Source organism: Vidua chalybeata, chromosome 3, assembly GCF_026979565.1.
Source record: "Vidua chalybeata isolate OUT-0048 chromosome 3, bVidCha1 merged haplotype, whole genome shotgun sequence".
Lineage (NCBI taxonomy): Eukaryota > Metazoa > Chordata > Aves > Passeriformes > Viduidae > Vidua > Vidua chalybeata.
The window spans coordinates 29414244-29434083 of NC_071532.1; the positions used below are offsets into that span (position 1 = coordinate 29414244).

General features: G+C 40.5%; 1 protein-coding gene across 4 annotated transcripts; it reads left to right on the forward strand.

Annotated features, from left to right (window-relative positions):
- Positions 1-17: 17 nt before the first annotated feature.
- ABCG8 (ATP binding cassette subfamily G member 8) lies at positions 18-13165 on the forward strand. Of its 4 annotated transcripts, none has more exons than XM_053936899.1 (14): positions 18-422; positions 1798-1902; positions 2630-2786; positions 4658-4896; positions 5295-5427; positions 6481-6750; positions 8592-8757; positions 8846-8929; positions 9236-9435; positions 9550-9626; positions 10955-11222; positions 11746-11873; positions 12344-12382; positions 12523-13165. In XM_053936899.1, the coding sequence occupies exons 1-14, from the start codon at positions 372-374 to the stop codon at positions 12841-12843; spliced, it is 2238 nt and encodes a 745-aa protein (XP_053792874.1). In that variant the 5' UTR covers positions 18-371; the 3' UTR covers positions 12844-13165. The 4 variants fall into 4 exon arrangements, with proteins under 4 accessions (XP_053792874.1, XP_053792877.1, XP_053792875.1 ...); XM_053936902.1 differs by having other exon boundaries at positions 12461-12612; XM_053936900.1 differs by lacking the exon at positions 8592-8757 and having other exon boundaries at positions 6481-6724.
- Positions 13166-19840: the final 6675 nt, after the last annotated feature.

A 19840-nucleotide genomic window follows, 5' to 3' on the forward strand; every position in this document is an offset into this window, starting at 1 on the left:
CAGCTCCCGCTGTCCCGGGTCAGAGCAGGTCGCTGCCCCCGGCACTTGCGACCTCAAAGAAAACAGAGAGGCTTCCTGTTCTTTCTTTTTTTCCGGAGAAGGACTGATCAGTGATTAGCTGAAGCCGCTATCTGATGTACCTTTAGCCTGAGCTATTAGTGTCCCAGAGGAGGCGAGTATTTCCCTGTCCACGGGGTCATGCCAGCTGCAGAGACGCAGCGCGCCAGGAGAAATGGTGCTGCGGTGAGGGTGCCTGGAAAGGACTGCGTTCCCAACCAAGAGAAGGATTTCCACAACTTTCAACAGAGACGATAGTCAAACCATTGCAGGGAGGCAGATCTTCCACCACCACCACCACCACCACCACCACCATGAAGGAAACTACTGAAAATGTCTCTCTGGACGATGCCAGCTGGAGGCAGGTGATGTGCGAGGGCCGGCTGTGAGTGGGAGCCGCGGGGAGTGGGGAGGGGCCCGAGGGGCTCAGCAGCTATCCCTGTCCCGCAGCTGCAGCGCCGGCCCGGAGCTGGGAGAGGCAGGCAGCCATCCTGCCTGGCGGGCTGGTCAGTGGGTCCCGAGCTCCTCCCGCTCTGAAATGGAGAGCAGAAAGCATCCACATCCCCCACCGGAGCACACTGGGCAAGAGGCTGCTGCCACCATGCAAGCCCTGCTCAGCTGCCACCATGGTGGAGCTGAGAGAGGGTCTCCAAATGTGTGGATAGGGGAGAAAACCCCTGAGCATATCGTGGACTGGTTTTCCCAGGATAGCCTTCGGTATGGATCCCCACATTTGCTGGGGAGCACCTGTTTTTAAAAATTAGGTTCAGCATAAGGAAGGGCTCAGAGTGCTTTGGCAGCAGGGATAATTCAGAAGGCTTTCCTGTGGCTTTTCAGGCTGCTTGGTGTGATGTTGCTTTCTGCTGTATATCTAGACCGAAAAAAAATAATCAGCCTTGTTTGCTGTGAGGGCAGGAGGTGCACGCAAAGATCATGGTCACCCTCTGCCAAAGATACCACAGGCATGGATAGGGTCTGGTACACAGGGAACAGGTAGGTTTGCTTTGGCTAGGGTATGAGTCTGACACGTAGGAAAAGCACAGAGCTGTGGGAGAGATATGGCTGGCTGGAAGGAAAACTGCAGGCATGCACACAGAGCTAAACCCAAAACAAGGACTTCATAATTGGAGCTGTATGCAAAAGGGCCAAGTAGACTCTTGTTATTTAACTGATATAGCAGAACATTAAGTTCCAGCTGATAAATGGTGAATTTAAAAAACAAAAGAGAAGAGACTGCACTAGTGGCTGTGCTTTATTTGTTCATAAAGCCTCCAAGGATACAAGTCCATGTGGAATTCAATAATGGACATGCTTCTAGTGAACCTTCATTTTTAGCTGCCAAAATGCAGCAATTACATTATGTACCATTTTGATTCAGTAGACTAATACTGCTGAAGCAGTACATCATTTTTCTTCAAAAAAAGTCTAATCTCTTTGTAGTGACATGACATTTATCTCCATTTTCAAAGTTTTCCCTTTTAATCTGAAAGCAGCTAGAAAAGCACAGCACAGCATGTTTGGCCCTCACACATGCCACTAGAACAAAGTACGTTTCACACTGACAGATAACTGATAACTCATTTCAACTCTTCAGACTTCTGCACTACAGTTACTCATCAATAATACTGTTACATCCCATAAATATATTTCCCTTTGTGCTTCATCTTTTCTGAACTCAGAATTTAGCAGCACTTTAGTTATTGTAATTAACTGTTGTAATCCATCTAACAACTTTTCCAGACCAAGACCCAGGATACTGTTTTTCACTCTGAAGAAGATAACAGTCTTTATTTCACATACAGTGGAAAATCAAATGTTCTGGAGGTCAAGGAACTCAACTACCAGGTAAAAATTGTCATTTATACACCTCCCTTCAGCAGGAAGCATATCCAGCAATGCCTGTTTCTATACCCAGACCATTTAAAAAGCCAAATAAAGTTGGAAAAGGTCACACAACTGTTGCACAGTCAATCTGTGCACAGAATCACACTCTTGGCTGCAATATTGACAGCAGACTAACCCCTGTATTGTAAATATATCCAGTAAAGTTAAGGGATAAGACAGGAAAGAGATCTGTTTCTAGGCCCTGCTTTGTTTCAGTCTTAAGCAAAACTGGGGGCTGGAGCAGAGGGACTTTCTATTCAGCTAAGGATGAAAGGAGCCCTTGCTGACAAGAACAAGTATGTGGAAGGGGATAAAGAGAAGATGACTAACAAAGAGGATTTCAATGAACCAGTGAAATATTTCATGTCCTCCTCACTATGGCATCTGAATAAGATTTCACAATTTTCAGTTTCCTTGAATTTCTAATTATATTTAAAGTTTGAAACATTTTAAATTTACAACAGTAATAAATGACTGAAGTAACAAAGGACAGAGAGAGTTTTAGTGATTAAAAGAAGAAGCAAGGCATGAAAGCATAGGTGGCTGCAAAAAACTTCCTTCTATGTATTCTGAAGATGAACAATAATATTTTAATATATGCTTTGCTTCTAACATTGTAACTTTGAAGGTATTTGTTGTTAAATAGTTTACTGCTTGAATTGAAGGGACTTGTTTCCTTCTTTGTTAGGTTAACACAGCATCCCAGATTCCCTGGTATGAGAACCTTGCTCAGATGAAAATGCCCTGGACCTGGAAATCGGATCCCCATTCCCATGTGACAGTAATCCAAAATCTGAATCTCAAAGTGCAAAGTGGTCAGATGCTTGCAATTATAGGAACCACTGGTAAGAGCAACCACATTTCATTATATGACCAGCTCTCAGATAAAATGAACACAAGAGCAACACTCTGCAGTCTTTATGATGTCAAAATCTAGTTGAGAAAAAACTAGAAGAAAGCTAGTTGAGAAAAAATACATTCTTACATTCTTTAAGTGACATGATGAACAAGGAAATAAAGAAAATACTGCGGGGGGGGGGAATTAAAATTTATTTTCAAACCCGATTTTGTTATGCCCTGCACACATTTGCATTCTGTTTCCTGAGGTGTAGTTAGGTATTGTTACAAGTGTGGCCTGGCAGCCCCAGATCTGCTGGACATGAATCACTTTCATGGCTCAGATTCAAAACAGGCCAGTTGCAGACCATACTCAGATAGCAAACAAATGAGACCAAACTCCATAAGAAAGATCAGTGCCAACTTGCATAACCATAAGCAGGAATTCCATTTGGACTGAGACAATTCTTACAGGATAAAATATTGCATTTGCATTTATTAATAGAAACTTGAAGAAAAGAGACTTCCTCTTCTGTCTGCTGTTACTGCTTTATTACACTGGGCTTTGGTTTTTTTCTTCCATTTTCTGGTGGTACTGGTCAAGGGGGACAAGAAGTAGACACAGGACCTTTAAACTGAAGTAAAAAATGCCATACTTGGGAGGTAAAAACCCCCATGCTGTTTCTCCACTAGAGTCTTACATCAGGTTAGCTCAGTGACTCAGTGAAAATGCTCTTTCTCAAAGGCAAGGCATATTTGCCAAAGAAGTTTTAACTTTATTCCTAAAAAATGAGAGTTTTCTTTCCTATTGCCATGGGAATTTTTCCTTAGCACATATTATTAATGTAAGTGAAGCTTACCTTAGAGATTCTCCTGACAATAAAAGGAAAAGCTTTGTGATGAAATAACATACAGAGTTATAGATATAGCACCTTTGTAAGGCAACATACACTGAGCACAAACCCCTTTCAGCAAACTAGTCAAACTATTTTCAAAAGCTGTTTATCATCTATTTCATCAGATGCCTTAGTAAAATGGATTAAACTGCTGATGGGTTTCACATTGTCAATGGCAATCAATATGTCACTCTTAAACAGAGCAATACATGGTTTACAGATGGATGGGTTTCTTTTTTAAGATGTATGTATTAAGAAGCAAGTGTGGAGTTAATCTTTCAACAGGGAGACTAGAAATAAATGACATCTAATCATAAGAGAGTTCTGTGTGTTTACATACAGAATCATACAACAAAAAGGAAAAATTCATTTGCTGTTTGACTCCAGATCAGGTTTCATTTTCATTGTTTTACTTTTCTTACCTCTGGGTATGAACCAGCTTTTCTTAATGATTTAAATTACTTTTTGTCTAATTCAAGTAATAATAATTTTTATTTCAATCGTGATTAATGTTCTTATTGTGTGTATAATCATTCAATGCCTTAGTCATTCGGCTGATCCAGCTGCTGTTTCTGAATTCACAAATCCCTCCACAAAGAAAGCTCTTGCTGAGCATTTGGGTGCCAGCCCTGCAGCCAGGGCGGGACCATCTTTGATCCGTGTTTCAAAAGTGAAAGAGTTACCAAAGAGGTAAGAGACACATCTTGCGTTCATGTAGCCGTCCTCAAAACCCTACTACCCAGTTCTGGTGAGAAATTATAAGGGTTCAAACCACATACTCCATTCCAGAGGGGAGAGATTTCCTGAACAGGAGCCTACAGTCAGTATTTTCTTTGAAGATCATCCTGTCTCTATGTCTCTATGACAGGAGGGGTTGGCGAAGAATTGGCAAAGAATTTTTTTTCCTCAACATCTCTGTCTGTTATAAGATCACTTTTCAAAACCATCCCTTGGAAATTAATTTTCAATTTTTATTTTTCTAGCTGGTGGAAAGACATCCTTGCTTGACGTGATAACCTGCCGGGACCACGGAGGCAAAATCGAGTCTGGTCAAGTAATGATCAACAACAAACCCAGCACTCCCCAGCTTGTTAGGAAATGCATAGCACACGTGAGGCAGGATGACCGACTGCTCCCCCACCTGACTGTCAGAGAAACACTATTGTTCGTTGCCAAACTGCGCCTTCCAAAGTTTTTTTCAGACTCGCAAAGGAAAAAAAGGGTAATTAAGCTGTTGGGAAAAAATAAAGTTGTCAAAAATGTGTCTGACAGGAATTATCCAAGAGATCCTGTGTGTTTGGAGTCAAAACAGCTAATCTGGCATTTTTTTATGTAGATTATGAATTATAAACCTCTTTCATCTTTCAAGACAGAAATCAGCAATTGTTCCAAAGCTCATAAAAAATGACAATCTAGAGAAAGCATTAGAGAGGCTGAAAGACAAACTAAATTTTTGATCGCTGAGTATTTTTTAATGTTACCTCTAAAATCAAGATTTGTTTTCAAGTGTCTCTAGCACAGAAATACCCAGATGAATTTTAACCATATTAATCATATTTTCAGTTTTATCTATGCACGAATGTGCAAATGAACTCTTGCTTGACGCCTGTCACCCTGCAGGTGGAGGACGTGATCGCAGAGCTCCGCCTGCGGCAATGCGCCAACACCAGGGTGGGGAACGAGTACCTGCGGGGTGTCTCCGGGGGAGAGAGGCGCAGGGTGAGCATCGGCGTACAGCTGCTCTGGAACCCGGGTGAGCACAACTCACACCTTCCTGGGGCACACCCCACACCACTTGGGCGTAATGGAGCACTGCATGAAGATGGAAGCTTTCAGGGAAGAGCCACACACTCAGTTGCCCCTAGGGCAGCTGGAGGAGTTCATACTCGGGACACTTAACAGGCCTATCAGAGGCTGCCTCTCCACAGCACAGTTAGTGACTGCTGCTGGTCCATTTGCTTCAATTGCAATCAGTGATCGCAGATAACACTGTAATTATTACAGGAATAATTCTGTAAACAGAGTGTTTCAACAGCTGACACACTTTTGCTTCAGTCATCTTTGCCAGTGGAAAAGTGGAAACAGACCAAGGCAGAGCCCCCAGGAGCCTTCACCCACCACTCTCTAAAACCACCACCACAAAGATTACTCAAAGTTGCCTGAAGTTGCTTTCACAGCAGTGCTCTGGTTTGTGCATATCAGTAGAAGGTTTGGGTTTTATCCGACCACATGCCACTTTGGCTTATTTTAACATGGAGATTGTTTTCCTTTCCTCTGACACAGCCCCCATTTACATGTGCAATAGTAACAGGAAAGGTCATTTTCTTTGCTGTATAGTCAGTAATTGCAGTCTTGTGCAACTCACTGACATGGCTTCATGTTGCAGGTGAAATAGAAACTTCTATTGTCTTCAGTAGAAGCAAAACGTGAGGCTAAATCCATAGCTGGGTTTGCTGGATTGAATCCCTTCTCTGATCTTATATATTTATCAAAAGCACTACTAACCTTGACTGAGCGTCTTGAACAAGATTCCCCATCAGCTTTTTCCCTAGGGAATGGATTTGAAAACTTTTTGCTTGTATAAAGTTATACTTCTGTAGTTATGGGGAAAGCAGGTTTTTGCTTTTGTAAGAAGTGATGCTCAGGAATAGATGTACTGAAGTAAAAAAAAAAAAAAAAAAAAAAAAAAATCTTTAAATTTAAAAATAATGAGTGAAACTTCATGCACTAGCACCGTTTCACTTAGAACACATTTTCCAAATCAAACATGCTGCTCTCCACAGCTAAACTTACTTGTCTTTGGCAGGAATACTCATACTTGATGAACCTACATCTGGACTGGACAGTTTTACTGCACATAACCTTGTGATAACATTATCCAGACTGGCCAGAGGAAACAGATTGGTTCTTCTTTCACTTCATCAGCCCCGGTCAGATATCTTCCAACTGTTTGATTTGGTTCTTCTGATGACTTCTGGACTCACTGCCTACTGTGGAACAGCTAAAGACATGGTCCGGTATTTCACAGAACTAGGCTATCCCTGCCCAAGGTACAGCAATCCTGCAGATTTCTATGGTCAGTATCAAGCACTGTCATAAAAAAAGGGTTACTGGAAATCATTTGCTTTCCTAAATGTCTAGGTAATGTTGATTTTTATTGCCCATGACTGTCTCAGAAATTCCTTGTAACTAACTCAAATCAATACTGCAGCAAGTTCACTTTTTAATAGGATCCTTATTTGTCAGTACAGGAAATGTAAGAAAAACAAGAGGTACAGACAAAATTTTAAAAACACTCCTTCTAACAGTGCCAGATGCAGTAACTTGTTGACATGTTTAGTATACTTATCCCCATGTTTTAGCTGGTTGAAACTTCTCTGGGAAAGACACAGATAAACTGATCAACTGTTTTCTCTGGACAGTTCTCTGATTTCTCAATTAAGAAAATGCAGAAGTTTGTTTCCCAGAAGCTAGCTCCTAGTCTGAGACAAAACTGGAACAAGTATTGGGAAAAAAAGAGTGCTGCCCTACAGAGCACAATGGAAGGGAGAAAATCCCAATCCAAATCAGCAATCCTTTTACTCCTCAAAGAAAGTTTATGTGGTTTCAAATTCATTAATTTTCTGGGTTTTGCAACGTGGAAAGGGAATCTGAGCCTGTTAATCTAATGGCAGAAATCTCTTAACAGAGGCTGGTTCAATTCCAGCCCTTAGGTCTTTGCACTCAAGTTGGCCAGAAAACCTGGTACAGACAACCATAATGTTCTGGAGTAATCTCTTCAGCTGTGCCTGTGTGGCAGGCAGTGCCAGCTGTGCAGAGATAAACAGAAGTTAACCTTGGTGTCAAGCCGCACAAAAAGACCTTTGTCACCATCAGGGTTCAGAGCAGTCCTCAGCCAAGAACAGCCTTGGGGAAGGCTTGCAGCACCCCTGTATGGGAATGGAGAACGAGAGGAGGCCTGGGGAAACCTGTAGCTACAGCCTGTGGTTACAGAGACAGCACCGTGTGATGTGGAGGTGGGGAGGGCAAACAGGCAGGAGGAAGATCATTGAATGGTACACACCAAGTCAATACCCACAGGAAAAGAAAGGAAATATGGGCAGCAGGAAGGTGGAACTAGGACAGGACGGCAGAGCATCCACAGCAAGAGGGAGCACCTGAAGGAAACACTCAGATGCTGGCTGTGTGTCTGACAGAGAAACTGGTGACCAGAGCAGAAGGGAAGGAAAAGACTTTCTGATGTACTCCTCTGAAGAGTGACTGAACATGATCAGCCCAGTGCAAGGAGTCAGGAAATGTGCAGTGATAGTTCTCTCAGAAAGCATCTGTAAAACATCAGATATTGTCAATTCACACCAAAGGTCAGCATGGGAAAATACTACTATAAGTTTAGATAAAAAAGAAAGCTAAGTCAACTATTATTGGTATGACTGTGTTGCCCTTAGATAATATTCCTTTTGGACTTTCTCAGTATGGGGTAAAGTTTATGGCACCTCTGTAAGATACAGCTAAGACAGTAACTATAATTTTGCACATGAAGAAAAAACATGATTTAAGTGAAAGTCACATAAAAGACTGTAAATGCCTACATGACAGGAAGGAAATTCAAACTATTTTTTCTCAGCACTACTCTCAAGGTGCTATGAAATTTATAAAAATCTGAAATTGTAGTTTATAATACGATAATAAGCAATTATGTAATCTCTCAGTGATTCATTAAGTGACTAGGTAAGAAACATACACATTAACAATCTGTTCATCTCTAATTACCTAAAGTAACTGATAGTTTTAACTGTGGTAAGTTAATGAATGTACACAGGTTGGACTATTTGCTCCCAATTAAATCCCTGATTCTAAACACATCATAAAGTTATTTATTCTATAGCACATGGACTCAAATCAAGTCATGTCTTGCAGTTGACTTGACCAGTATTGATAAACAGACTGCAGAAAAGGAGATGGAAAGCCAAAAAAGAGCAAATACTCTTGCCAACTTGTTTGTAGAAAAGGTCAAACATTTTGATGATTTCTTATGGAAAGCTACTGAAGGAGACAACACTGAAACCACAGTCATCAAGCAGAGGTAAAGAAAAGAGGGTCATAGAGAAGATCTGGAATAATAACTACACCTTGTGCTAATCCAGTTTTTTTTCTCTTTTTCTTTTGGGCAGAAATTCAGAAGAGGTTATCAATATGCCTCACCATTTAAATGATCAATTACCAGGAGCCTTAAAGCAGTTCACTATATTATTAAGGTAATCTTGTTATGTATCATGCCCATTTGTATTTAAAATCATCAGAAAGAGGCACAGAACATCCCATACCAATTGTCTTCCTTCAGGCTTTCAGCATTTTAGACCTGAAATACGTGGTGACTACAGGTGCTTCATAGGTTTGATTAGGTGAAATCCTTTACAGAAACAGGGAGCCCAACTCCTGTCCTTGCCAAAGCCAGCAAGTTCCAAGAACAGGTTTGAACAATGGGGCTATGCGTCTGAATATAACTGGCATTAGTAATATTATTGTATTATATCTTACGGTCAATATTGCTGTTTTCCTAGTCGTCAGGTCTCCAATGACTTCAGAGATCTCTCAACATTATTAATCCATGGATTTGAAGCCCTTCTTATGTCATTACTAATTGGATTTTTGTACTATGGCCATGAAAAAAATGGACTCTCTATTCGTGACACAACAGCACTGCTGTACATGATAGGTGCCCTTATCCCATTCACAATAATTTTGGATGTTATTGCCAAATGTAAGTGTCAGACTTCTTGTAAATGCTATAAGGAATCAAAATTTTAAAAATTCTTAAATCTATGAAAAAAAAAACTTATTAATACAACCCAGTGTATTTGTTCCTACCCTGCAGGTCATTCAGAAAGAGCAATGCTTTATCATGACTTGGAAGGTGGAATGTATTCTGTTAGCCCATACTTCTTTGCTAAGGTAATTGGTTTTGTTGCCAGGAAATACAAACGGCTGTCTTGAACATTAAAAAACACAAGCAAACCACAATGCCTTGTATAAATAATCACATTCATATCGGACTTTGTTCTTTTGTGTCTGCCAGCTAAGGCTATCACTATCACTTCCTTAGTATTATTAGATTAGGCCTCACACTAGTTTAGAATTTTGCCATAAGTCACGGCTGAGATCCCACACCAGAAAAGGCAAAGAAGAACTTTTCACTGGGTTCTTTGGCCAAAAAAGTGAGAAATCTCAGACTCAGATTTCCAGGTTTAGACAATTTTACATACCTGCGTATTTAATTCACTGCAGCATCTCTGAAAGTTTGCTTACATATCTTGATCTGCAAAACAAAACATTTGTATCAAATGCTAAAGCAGAGGTAAAACAGAAATGAAAAAATGCTGTGATATTTCCAGTTTGGGCCTGTGTTGGTCTGAGCTAAAAAATGTATTACGTGCACAAAGAGCCAGAGTTTCTATTTTATTTTCTAAATTAAATTTAGAACTTTTTAAAAACTACATTCTCTTTTTCACAAGGGTTTTGAATAATCCCTCTTTTGTGATGTTAGATGAGTTCTGCCTGCCATGGCATCTGTAATTTAGGTTTCCATTTCTGCACAAGATTTTAAATGCTTATTAGTGGTTGCCAGAGAAAAAAAATTCTCTGCATTGTGTCACAAAGATTGCACATTATTCACAGAGAAATCGATGCAATTTGTTACAACCTTAGTATTAGAGGATAGTAGCAACTCTCTTTAGAAGAATTAATACTCTCTATATACCTCTTCAGATATTTGAGAAAATCCCAGTTATGCTTTTGTTTTACAATTAATCAAGTTGCTACCTGGATTGCCTTTGGGATAAGGTGGTGAAGGGACCAACAACCACATTTGTCTCAAATTTGACCTCACACTGGTTTCAACTAAATTGGGACAAAACATTCAGTTGCCATGAGTCAGTAACAATACTACTGTTATCAAGCACACCAGTTCACAACAAAAGTGTATTTATTGTGTTCTTAGACTCTCCCAAAACTCTTAACCAAACAATCTGTAACAATTAGTTTTAGGCATTGTCACAGCTGGAAGAAAAACTAGCAAGGATTTGTTTCTGTTGTGGTTTGGTTTTGCATGTCACTGGCAAGCCCTAACATGGAGATTATTACATTCTAAGGGAGTATTTCCTATAGCTTTTATAAACAGTCCACAAGTACATTAAGGCACATCTTATGTATTTTTGTAATTACCATTCACCTTTTTCTCTCTCTTTTTTTTTTTTAATTTTCTTTTTCATCTTCCCAAACAGATTCTGGGGGAGCTCCCAGAACACTGCATGTTTGTTGTAATTTATGGGATTCCCATCTACTGGCTGGCAAACCTCATTCCTGAGCCAAAACATTTCCTGCTGAACTTCCTGTTACTGTGGTTGGCTGTTTACAGTGCCCGTGCCATGGCGCTTTGGGTGGCAGCTCTCCTGCCGACGTTACAGCTCTCGGCCTTCCTTGGCAATGTCCTCTTCACATCATTCTATCTGAGTGGTGGCTTTGTGATAAGCCTCAACAGCCTCTGGACATGTAAGACAAAGCTCCCACCTCCCTCCAAACTGAAACATCAATGGCTTTCATCAGTGACAGTGTGTCCTGTGCAGGAAAACTCAGCTTTATTCTTACCTTTGTAATTATCTTCTTGGATGGTGACAGTGCAGTCAGGTCACCCATTTTGCATCAGTTTCTCCATCTGAAAATGAGGCAACAAGAAGTTTAGTCAAAAAAGCACGAGTGAAAGGCTAGCTTCTTATGTGGTTGCTAAATTCTTCAGTAAAAAGAATTGTATTCAAAAGAGGAAGATGGAGCTGCAGAAGACTTCGTTGACAGGGGGAGTTTGATGGATATGGATATTAGCTAACTCCTGATTTCCCATCTCCATGTAACTATGTAAAGTATATCTGCCATTTTGTCCAATAATAAACTGTCACATGTTTACAGCCTCCGGCTGTCAAGAAGTGAGACAAACCTGCTGTATTTGGCAGCAGCACTGCAGTATTCTAGGTCTCAAGTTTTGTGTGTGTGAATCAATTTCTGTCATTTTCTTTTTCAGTTCCTTTTTGGGTTTCAAAAATCTCTTTTCTCAGATGGAATTTTCAAGGAATGATGCAAGTTCAGTTCACTGACACCACATATGAAATGACTGATCGAAACATTACTTATCAAATACCAGGAAAACTTGTAAGTCAGTAATAAAATTTGTTGCACACATTGATAAGAAATTGGAATGCTATTTATATGCCTGTCATATTTAAGTAGATGGTGTAGGCCTCAAATTCAGCATCACAAATCAACACATGAAGATGGGTTACACTTGGTTGTAAATTTGTTCCTGAAGATGGCCCTACAGCAGTCACTCCTTCTATGCCTTTCTTTTAGTTGAAGAGTAAAAACAAAATAATAAAGGGCAACTCTTTCCTACACCAGCCCCAACTATGCACTTTGCCTGAATTATTTAGAAGCTGAACTGTGTTCTTCTGAAACAGGCATAGTGTAGCTGCAGCCCTCTATCAAACCACCCTGGAAGATACACCCAAGCTGGAAAACAGGAGAAGGTAGCAGGGGCCAGGGAAGCTTACGCATAAAACGCATTTCACAGATCCAGCACGAAAATGTGCCTTTACCTAATTTTGTGTTATTGATCACTACAGGTCACTCAGGCTCTGGACCTGGACTCCCACCCTCTCTATGTAAGTTACCTTGTCCTCACTGGCATCATTTGCAGCTTCCTGCTTTTATACTATTTATCTCTGCGCTTCATCAAGCAGAAGTCAACCCAAGACTGGTAAGGGCAGCAGAGACAGCAGGTGACGGACGGCCCCCCTTGCAGGAAGGCAGGGGAAGAAGGCTCCCGCTGCGGGAGCCCCGGCAGCCGCCCAGGAGGCGGGGAGCGGCGGGCAGCGCCGGCAGCGCGGCTGCCACAGGATGGCAGCAGAACCCCAGGAGTCGGGAGCCGGGCGGGAGCCTGCCACGGACCGCGGCTGCAGCCTGGGACTGGGGTCGGGGGTGGGCTTTGGGTTCACTTTGGGTTTTGCTTCGCGTACGATTTGAACGAGGGAAAAGGCGCTTGCGAGCCCTGCACTTCTGGAAATTGTCTGAGCTATGGGCCACCGATATAAAAGGACCCATGGCACTCTGTAATAATAGCTGATGTTTTAGTCTGTAATGTTTGAACATATGATGATCACTTACTTAATTCAGAGGGCTACAAGAGAACAAGATCAAAACACTTTCTGTGGCATGTATGACATTTAACATAAGAGATTTCACAAGTGCTTCAGGAGAACATGCAAGAATGGAAAACACAATTGTTAACTACTCTGTATTCTAATTGCTTATGTGTTTTAAAGCTTTATTTCTGTGTTTTAAAGCTTTGCCTTTGTGTTCTAATAATATGCTGATGATGCCCAAAACAGGTATTTGCTCACTGTATGGATGAGACCTTGTAACAAATAAAATTATCTCTTCTTGGATTTATTTTTACAATATAAATGCATACCAACTGATTGTTATTAATGACATCTTTCTCCGTTGCAATACACATCATAGCAATTTGCCAAGTTTGCTTCCTAAGGTTCTCAGGTACAAAACACCAACCTGCCCCTGAGTAATTAAAAATCTAACTATGCAACCTATTAATGCTTGTCATAGTGCACTTAGTTATGCTCAGAAAATGAGTACTAGTAAATAAATGGCTGTAATTCACAGAGTCATGGTAAGTGCATGTGCAAATTATGTGTACAGTTGCTGTGAACATTTTTTAAGATTAGCTTGCTTGCTTTTAAATGTTTAGATGCATATCTCTGTTCCTACATATAGAAAACCAAAGCAGATTGTCTGCTTGACTTTCATTTGCACATCACACACAGTGGAAAACTCCTAGCGCAATCAACTGTAATGTCCCAGATACTGTTATGCAAATTGTGAGGTTTGGTTGGTTTTGGTTGTTCTGTTTTGGTTTTTTTTTTTTTTTTTTTTTTTTTTTTTTTTTTTTTTTTTTTTGTTTGTTTGTTTGTTTTAAGAAATAGAAACAAAAGAACAACTGTGTTTTATTATTCTATTTGGCAGTTAGGACTGCCATGTTACTTTTCACAGGTTCCACATGGTAATAATTTCCCAGGAGGACCCTGGTCTATAGATGTTAAGGAGGTCTGATAAAATAAGATCTTCAGCCCCAAGCAGCAGTAGGAATCCAAAGCACATTCTAAGGTGAATACTAGCATTTCTTTCCCCTTCTACTGCATTTGATTTCAAAAAAAAACCACTTGATCTGATCTTAGTGCCATTTTGAAATTATCAGATTTTCACTGCCTTTTAGTGGCAAAGCCAATTCTTTCAGTCCAATTCAGCATCATTAAATTGTCAGAATAGCAGCTTCCTGTTTGATTCTTAATTATTCCTTTTTATTATATTTAAGACACTTAATTTTTTTAAAGTGGTTTACTCTTCTTTGTAATGATCTGTTGTGATTAGAATCTCTTTTATATTACACTGAAGTTTTAAGGGTATATATTGGTACTTCTAGTCTAAACCTCTATTTTCAAGGTATTTAGAGGATTAAATTCTAGGCTGACTCTCTGTTGTGAATTCACTTTGATGTTTAATAAAAAAAAAAGGAGCGACACAATGGGAGAAATTAAAGACATAAGGGACAGCTCTGAATTTTAGGGGCATATTGTCATGCACAGAAATCTTCAGGCATCTAGATAAGAATATACTATAGCCTTAACTTTGAATTTCCTTCCTTTTGTGAAATTAGTCAGGCTGCTGACATTACTTAAACAGCCTTTTTCCATTTAATATTCCACCCTCTCACCATTATGCAGCAGGACCAAACGGTGTGAGTGTTTCAGAGGTGGTGTTATGACAAGGGTGGATGTATCCATAATGGGGACTTGAGCGGTGAGCCGAGGAACAGCCCGCGTGCGGAGTGCGGGAAGAGCTATCATAGGATGTGGCCAGGCCTCTGTTTACACAGAAAAAGCTCATATTCTATATACTACAATTACATTAGCACACTGCCTATGATCATATCTTGTTTCCTTGATGCCAAGAGATGGGGAATCTAGGCTGTGATTATTGTTACAGGCTTTAGCAATAAGAAGGTAGGAGCTTTGAAATACCAGCAATTAGCGTTCATGCCTAACAATAGCATCCATGGGGCTGTGTACAGAGAAGAGCTCAGGCACGAGTGGGTGGATGACACACAACCTACCCCACTTGCACTGCTGGCACTTGCAAATAACGCAAGTTTGGGGGAATGATGCTCCTCTCAGCCAGTGAAGGTCATGCCTTGGCCTCTGCGCATGCTTCCACAGCGGAGCTGCTGCTGCAAAAGCAAATGGTTGGTGAGGCTGTAGAAGTCTTCCCTTGAGCTCCAGCCAAGGCTAAAAGTCATAACTGAAATTCAGCACAACTTTGCTTTCCAAGTTTGAGAGTAGCCATTCGTTTTCCTTAGACTGTATCCTTGTATCAGCAGCAGCGGCTCACTGTGCCCTCCTGCCTGCACTCCCTGTATCAGTATAGCCAGAGCTACTGAAATCTACAACAATCTCAACACTGAGACTAAACAACACAAGGAAGGCACTGCCCAAAACTCACTGTACTGCCCACTCCACAGGGCCAGTACAATCTTAGGGACTTCAGCAACGTGGTAAGGCAGATGTGCCACTCAGCAAAGTACTGCCCACCAGACCGATAGTGCCACCATCCCAAGGATTCACCAACTGCTGTCTTTGCTCTCCCTATATCCTCCCTGGTCAGCTTTAGAAGGGATCTCTTCATCTGTAAGACCCAATCCCTGCTCCTGCAGGGAACCAACTCAGTGCAAAACTGGTTTTGAACTGGCACCACATTTAATTGGTTAAGGGTTTCCAGGCTGTTTTGTCCAACTACAGTTTGAACTGTGTTCAACCCAGCTGCACCAGTCTGTGGGGCTGCAGTGCGCAGATGTGTCCAGTTTGGGAATGGGATTATCAAATACAAACAATGATATTTGTAAGGAAAATTCACCAAATTTAAAATCACAAGAGTCATGGTTGGTTACATGGATACTGATCTGTTAAGAAACAGATTTAAAAATTCCCTTTATTAGTTCAGTATTTAATATGGCAAGAGGTGGGAAGTTCTTCCCCAATTTCCACTCCAAGTTTATGCAGTCTCTCCACTACGCCAAAAGGACAAACTCTTTTAGCACTGGAAAATGGATTATAGAAACACTGCCCTGCATACTGGCTCATAGGTAGTGGTCCTCCAAAATATTTTTAACTTCTCCTTGGGAGGACTAGCTTTCACTATAGGTAGACTAAATTAATAAGTAGTTGCCAAAAGTCTCATTTCATTTTTGTTCATTCCAAAAATCTCTCCATCTCTTCAGAAATGCTAGCTAAGTAACAAGTATCAGTAGCCATTCCTTTTAATAAAAAAACCCATTGAATTCCTTTTAAAAAAAAATCACAGAAAACCACAGACATGGAGATTCTTTGGGTAAGAAATTGCAGGTGTTGGTGTGTCCACTTGTACCAGAAATAACAAAACTTTCAGGTTACAGCCACAGTGATTAATTTTAATGGCAGTAGACAAGAAACAGTGTACACAGAACTCTGTGACATGCTGCCTTTTTTTTTTTTTTTATATACTCTGAGAGCCAAGACAAGCCCTTCATGTGTTAGCAGCTATTAATTAAGGCAACAATGTTTAAGCAGTGGGTTGAGGTAATTTTAAAACTGCTTAACCCTTTTCAGAACTGCTGAGCTTTAGAAAGCACATATATATATATGTGTTCATGTTAGTATGTAGAAGTATCTGCATGAATGGATTACATACATATGTATATACACACATTACTAATGCCTATGATTGCTCTATTTTTTTTTTTGTAGAGCATATTTAAAACACAGTTCAAATCCATAATTTGTAGAAGTGCTGTTGCCAATTTATATAATTAATATAAGACTGTTTTTGACATTTATTTTGTCATTAAATCAAACTTAAAGGTTATTTTGAATTGCAAATTTTACTGGCATTATTTTGCTTTCATGGTCACAATTAGATACTTATAAGGCTTCCAGTGCTAAAAATCCTGCAACTTCAAACCCTCAACATTCACACCATGGCTTCAGAACCAGCATCTCCCATCAACAACACTTTTGTATGTTTTGCTCTTCTTTAAGCATCTGATCAGATTTTGCTACATTTCCTACTGCATCTCAGCCCTGTTTCTGCCCCACAGTAGTTTTTCATGTTGAACAAGTGGGTTTAGAGGCCTAAGTGTTAAATTACTGGCCAGAACTACATGATGAGTAAACAAACAATGCCACTTCCCTCAAAAATAACTTCTATTTTTTTACTCAAGCAAATAAGCCTGAATTTTCAAGCAAATGCAGAGGAATTGGAAATGTATGAACATTCACAAGTAATCCAAACCTAAATGCACACAACATGTAATTTTCAATAAAGTCCCAGTGCCTTGCAATATACATACAACTATATCAAGTCACAGGTAACATCATTAGCCTTCAAAACAGTACGTTTGCTCACTTTCACTTACTGGAGGATGGGGAAAGTGTTTAGAAAACAACAGAAACTTCCTTAAAATAGAACACCTTCATGTTTCACTGAGAAAATCTGAAGGAAAAAAACCAAACAATGTAGCAGCACTGCAGCAGTTCCTCCCTGACACAAGTAAACATCATCCTTCTCACGATTCAATGCTGTGAAGATTGCCCTAAAAGAACTAGTATTATCTTAATAATCACTTTTCAAAAAACACCCGAATCTTCTATGACTCAGTTAAAAATAGCCAATCATCTCATGGTAGTGCTTCATCTGACCATGGAAAGGCATAAACCCAAAAAAATGGGAGCTCCAAACCAGGCAGCAGAAAAATGTGCTACACAAAATGAAAACTCTGAATAACAAGATGTGTGGTGCCCTTACTAGCTGCTGCCAGGTACTGGATGTTATGCTACACAAGGCAATCACTGGATTTCCAGTTGGGAAAGTTGCAGGTGAAACCTGTGGTGGCCATCAGCACAAGAGACTCTGATCTCAGCTGAGCAAAGCAGAACACCAACAACTTCTTTGCTCTTTTAGCATTCCCTTGATAGAATCATTTAATCAACTTTTTGGCTTGTAGTTCCTAGCAACGGGAGCATGAGCTGCCACCCCCTGCAGAACCACAGGGGCATTTCAGGCTGGTGGGCGCAGTCTGAAAGCCAGTACGGTCCCACCAGCCCAACAGTGATTCTGCACACAGCACTTCTGGCCTCCCACACCACAAACTGTACCCGCTTCCCCAGTTCCCCCCACGACTCCTATAAATAATCATGTAAAAAAGCATTTTGGCCAAGTATTGCTGTTACCAAGAAATGCGCACTTGTCTGGTTACAGCAGAGCTCAGCACTGCCGAACGCTTTCCACACACTTGCTCCAGGTTAGTTTCTTCTAAAAGCAAGACAAAAGAAAGGTGAATGAGTATTTTTAGCTTTATGTACTTCACAGGGAATTGCTCAGTGCCTCTGTATTAGAAAAACGCCTTTCAGCTCCGCAGTATGTTCAGTGACAGGCGTGTGACAAATTTCCACTGGAAAAAATCTCTTGAACATGACTGACAATAGTAAAGCCACAAATTACCGTAATTTTATGCCCCCTGCAGCTAGTGGTATAAAACATAGTTTTCAACCTTGTTTTTACTTGCTGAATTTAGACAAATTCATAATGTTATTGATGACAGCGAGAAAGACATTCAAATGCAGAAATTGTATTCCTTGGCACAAACACAACTGGAGCACAATATTTTATATGTACTATAGGGGATGAAAAATATGGTTGGCATTAAATACACATATATAAAAAGATGGAAAACTAGAGTATATAAAATAATTAATTTCACATTATATAGATATCTATTTTCAGCTATCACATACTTCATCAGGGTGTTTTTCCTCCTCTCTGGAATGCTGAACTGTTAACCAGGTGCAGTACATGATATTACCAGTGCTCTTTCTTGCTGAACATTAATGTTTGAAATGTAGGCTGTGTCAATAATATCATGAAGAAATACAAAAACCCTGTTTAAGCAAAGTCTACAGATATATTGCTCCTAATGGACTTTACAGTGAGCATATGCTTTCTATCATATTTCTAATTTTTACAGTGTAATTTTGTTGCAGTGTGCAGCTACGCAAACGGAGCAAAAGGGCTTTGTGAATTTGAGATGGGAGTTTCTGTTTCCTAAACTTAAAGCTGGAGTTTCTATTCTGTATTTTTACGTGTATTCATCCTTCCCCCTGGAGTTATTCCCATTGGATTTTACCTATAATGTATTCACACTGGGCATTGTTTTATTGGTTTCACCTTATCTCTTATTTTCCCCTATAAAACCTTTGTCTGGACCCCTGATCGGGGTCACTTGTACATGCGGCGATCGGGCAAATACAACCTACTTTGGACTGCACAACAAGTGTCCAATCTCTTGAGTTTCTTTATCCCGGTCTTGCTCGCGCTCTCTAAACAGCTCTGTCCGTATCGAACGAACCCACAAAGGTGTTTGTTGCCTCTCCCTCTCTCCGGTGGCTCCCAGAAGCGCGTGGCCAGCGCTCCAGGAAACTGTAACCGGGCAAAAACAAGGAAGTCGGAGAGAGAAGAAAAGAACGAAAAGCAACATAATTTTACTTAAAAAGGGTTCTGAGGGCCCTAGAACTGGACAATTGCTAGAGATGATCAAGCTTTACAGTTAGCTAACCCCACACACAAACTGTTCCATCTACTAACTAAACTGATGGAGGGAAATCCCAGGGAACTCTGCAAGTAACAAGGGCAATCACATGATTTATTTTTGGTGTAGGCAGAAAGTTTTTCAGATTATGGCTCAGTAGCAGCCTCAGAAACAGGACACAGTTGCTTCAGTTCCAACCTCACCTGGGGCTGTAATTCCAGTATCAGAACACACAAAGAAATGGTGACGGCGCCAATGCTACACAGAGTCCTGTATCCAGATTCCTGTTCAGCACCACCCTGAATTACACCAACACCACACTTACTCTTACAGCTGCTTTTGGATTTGAGAAGTGAGAAGTTGAAGAGGCTGCTCCTGGACAAACTTCATTTGGAATTTCTGGCCTGTGATGATGCTCCTCTCCCTTCAG